We start from the raw sequence: 4,218 nt of genomic DNA on the forward strand, positions 1-4,218 counted from the left end.
AACAATAGCGATATCAGCACTAATGATAAGCCTTTCTGGACCTTTGCTGTGACGTACTCACGATTTAATCCCGCTCATCTGACCAAACCGAAGGAATCGCTCGCGCGTTGCCATGTGACGTCATACTGGCAGTGATGAGTCGGTCACGAATAAACAACTGGAAACAATAGAGTCACCTTCCCCCCCTGTTAATGAAGAATATTGCAAATTTTTCTCGAGCATTGTTTATGTACTGAGCAGTGCAATCATTTGTATGTAAGGGCAGACAGACTGTATAAATTTTAAAAAAGCCTTTGGAAAGAAATATTCTTGTGGGAGTACCTTGTTCTGTCAACATCGCCATCAGCACTGACTTTTCTTTTCTAAAAATATGAAAACTTTAATAAATTCTAAAAAAAAACACAATGTCATTTCAAACATTTTCAACAAGAGTTAGCCCCAAATATGCTAGCATATTGATATTAAAACAACGCAAATAATACAGCAAATGAAAGTCACACGTAAAGCAAATTTGTCGAGGGTTCTGCACATCTTTGTTTATTTCAGCAGTGCCAGGCCAAGGAGGGAGGAAACGGCCATTAGAAAGACGCTGAAGGAAACAGACGAGCCCGCGTTGCATTTGTCAGTTGTACAGCACGCGACACCACAGTCGTCTCCGCTATCCTCGCACTTTTCCTTTGCTTCTTCACAGGCGCTTTTAGTGGTGCACGTCATCGTGACTGCATGGATATCTAATGCAGTGCCATGGACCCTCTGACAGGTGTCAAGGCCACTAGGGCATGTTATCACATACTTGGCCTCGTTGTCGTCCAATTCAGTCTTTGAGCAAACGGTATCTTGTTCAGATTCCTTGCCAACTTCAAAGCAAGTGTAGCACTGGAGGCTGTAAGCTGAAATAAGATGGAAAAATACCGACTTAACTACGGAATTGCTGTGCAAAGTGAAAGACTGCAGTGCTTTCAGCAAAAGCTGGCTATCGAGCCCTGAAATCACAAAATTGTAACAGTTCTTTTTAAGCGTGCTTTTTTAAATTGATAGTGTAATTGTAGTTATTTACTTTAATTTATCTTTTATATTTTTACTTTTTACTTCTTTTTATATAAGGATGTTTTAGCTTCTTTGATGTTTAATTGAAAACTTTTAACTTTTACGTTGTAAATAGCGTCTTTGGACCCTTGGGTAAGGGCGCTTTGGAAATCGTACGATTATTATTATTATTATTATTATTATTATTATTATTATTATTATTATTATTATTATTATTATTATTATTATTATTATTATTATTATTATTATTACATCAATGAGATGGACTTTGACATTGAAAGAGGACTTGCAGGACTTTAGGTTTTGATATTCAGTAACTACTACATTTTGATATTAAGTTTGACATTCAATTTTTATTAGAATGTTATTATTCAATTATTATTACAATGTTGAAATCGTGGCCGGGTTTTTGAAATTTAAATTTTGTATTAAAAAATAATTATTTATTATTAATATTATTGCAAAAACATTTTATTGACTTTTTTACAGCTTTGTATCTTTTTCATTGATGTGTGTACATTTTTTCAATGATTATGTGAAATAAAGTTATTGTTGAAAAAATATAATTATTATTATTCTATTATTATTAAAATTTTTATTCTCACGGTAGATACAAAATTGAACAATCGATCATGAAGTAAAATGACTCCACCTCCTTTTATTTCTCTATAATATAACGTGTTCGTATATTATTGGGAGGCAACGGAAGAATACAAACAAAGAGAGTACCTAAATATCATGCAATCTAATTCACTTACGCTCGCCTCTATCCCGGGGGATCGGGACTTCTCTATAGCAGTTACCTCTATGCTCGAAAGGGGGTGCTCCGTATGGTGGACTATACAAGGAGACTCCGCCCTAAAGGGGTAACCTTTTCAGGCTGTAGGTATATAGAAGGGTAGGGATTTCACGAGTTGGTCAAGAGTATATCAAACGGTAAAGCATACTGTCATTTTGATTTAAAAGTACCTTTCAAAATGTCTCTAACAGACCCACCGAACAGTTGATTCATTTATTAGTTTGTCATGTGAAAAAAAAGACAAGGAAAGAGATGCCGTATCCCTCCAGTATATGTGTAAAAGTGCTACCATTTTCTATCGAAGGTGTATGAAAAGGTTACCGTTTTTGTCAAATATGGTATATGAAAGGTTAAGGGACCTCAGCGCGGAGCCTCCCTGAGTACTCCCCCGAGCCTCTTTAAAACGGCCAGGATGTTTGTCCCGAACGTGCACCGATCCATACAAGTACAGCTAACTCTGCCTCACGGTCGCCGTTGCGGGGAGGATCAACTGTAGACAGTCCTTAACTAAGCACAGGCCTTATAGCTTTGAAGACTCCTAAAGTGATTTTTTTTTAATCGCCAGAATCTAATTTCATTTGTTAAAAGGGGCTTTGTGACGGATTTTCACAGATTCACATTTCTGTTGCAAAAAAATGTAAAATTAATGGTTCATTTTTATTAAAAATTGCTATGTTAGAGCACTGAAACTGATAACGAGTATCTTTGTCTGCGGATGGCTTGGATAGAAATGGACTGTCAACTTGAAAAATTAAGCTTAACTTTACATGTTGTTTCCACGCGTCTTAAAAAAAAATCGATTTTTATAGCCGAGGGACGATTTCTGTCCGCAAATTAAGGTGATATTTCGCGTTAGATGTTTAGAAATAATGTTTTTCATGGGTTAAGTTGCCTGCCACTAATTTCAGAACAGTTTTGACCAAGAATCTAGAAAATCCTGGTGACGTATTAAACTCACGTCCTGACATAAAATTAAAAAGAAGAACTAAAGAAACACAGCAGGACAAATCAAGCCAATTTGAATGATATCGCCAACTTTTTGACAGTGTAGCGAAGAATGAAATACAGAAAACTGATGCTTTTTACAGTTATTCCTACTCGACTTGAAATTAAGACTGGATCCACAAAGATATATATAGAATCGTAATTTCGTGCTTCCATGCAGAAAGAATCCTAATTATTTATGGTTTAAAAAGCACTGTAAGCAGACTTAGCAGGCGGTCAGTTTATGACAAAAATCACAAAAACAATATGATAACAATTTGCGTCAGTCGTTTGTTCCGCCTGATGAAGTTAAGTCGAGCAGAGCCAATAGCTCAACATATTGCAACAAGAACTGTTCTTTTAAAAAAGGTGGTATACGGTCGCATGAACTTAACAAGGCCTACTCCTTCGTCCATAACAGCACATCATTCTATTAAAGTGAAATTCTGGCCATTTAAAGGGATTCCACTTCTTTTGAGACAAAAGCTCCAACAAGCCCGCTTTTGGTTGCCAAGGTACCCCTGAATAAACAAGACGACGAATTTTTGCAGCGCTGGTTTAAATCTTAAATCAAGCAAGAGTTCCATGTTCGTTATTTTCATTAGTAACACAACATTACAAATGAATTTCTGAAAAATCCTGGTGGTAAAGAGAAAACGTCTGTTGGCCGACATTTTTCAAATACATTAAACATTACCAGGCTTTGCTTTCAACCCATATGGAAATGTTAAGATGCGAATTAAAACACTTGGAACAGGTCATTACCGTCAATTTTACTGATTTACTTAGTTATTGCTTAACTTTATACATTGAGACTGTAGGCCAGTGCCCTAAAGCTAAACGAAAGTGTTTCCTTAACACTGCTGTGACTTGCATTGTACTAATATTATTCTAACATGTTTGAGAAGTTTGTAAAAGGCCTGACTGACTAGTTACAAGTAATTACTCACCTGCCGCTACAAGAACAAGAAGAAAAGTCACTGTCAGCAAAATGTTGCGCATGTTAGTGGCTCCTCGATTCCGACGTTACTCGATATTCAGTCAGTTTGTTGAAACATTCGGTTACTGAGAAACCTGTCCTGGCGGTGTCTTCGTTGCGTAAACGTATGCAATATTCCACCCTCGTTTCCAGGGCTTTCCCGTCCCATCCAGAGGGCCAAATGGGGAGGTGGTTTTAACGGTTAACTGTTAATAATTTGGCTTTTTTTACGACTGACGGTTAATTTCTTGTGACAGTGTTAAAAATTTACATTTAGTGTTCTAAACAGTTAAAAATAAATATCTAATGTTGTAAAAAGCTAAAAGTTAATATAACATATTTTAAGAACTCATGTTATTTTAAATTACTTTGCCGCTGAATTCCAGGAGGCGGTCAAGTTTAAGTCAAA

The 4,218-nt window shown here is 36.3% G+C and overlaps 1 protein-coding gene across 1 annotated transcript; it reads right to left on the minus strand.

The window, feature by feature from the left end:
- Positions 1-353: 353 nt before the first annotated feature.
- LOC144642070 (uncharacterized) lies at positions 354-4,218 on the minus strand. Its single transcript, XM_078501070.1, has 2 exons — positions 3,781-4,218; positions 354-890 (listed from the first exon to the last, which is right to left on the minus strand). Exons 1-2 carry the CDS (start codon positions 3,830-3,832, stop codon positions 538-540), a joined length of 405 nt encoding a protein of 134 aa, XP_078357196.1. The 5' UTR covers positions 3,833-4,218; the 3' UTR covers positions 354-537.

This window comes from Oculina patagonica, chromosome 2 (assembly GCF_052425735.1).
Source record: "Oculina patagonica isolate OP01 chromosome 2, crgOcupat, whole genome shotgun sequence".
Taxonomy (NCBI): Eukaryota; Metazoa; Cnidaria; class Anthozoa; order Scleractinia; family Oculinidae; genus Oculina; species Oculina patagonica.

What these genes read in the sequence shown, in the direction of transcription:
- LOC144642070 (XM_078501070.1), bottom strand. Translation starts at nt 3,832, where the DNA reads ATGCGCAACATTTTGCTGACAGTGACTTTTCTTCTTGTTCTTGTAGCG. An exon ending in TCTTGTTCTTGTAGCGGCAG is followed by an intron (nt 891 to 3,780) that starts GTGAGTAATTAC and finishes ATCTTATTTCAG; the next exon opens with CTTACAGCCTCCAGTGCTAC.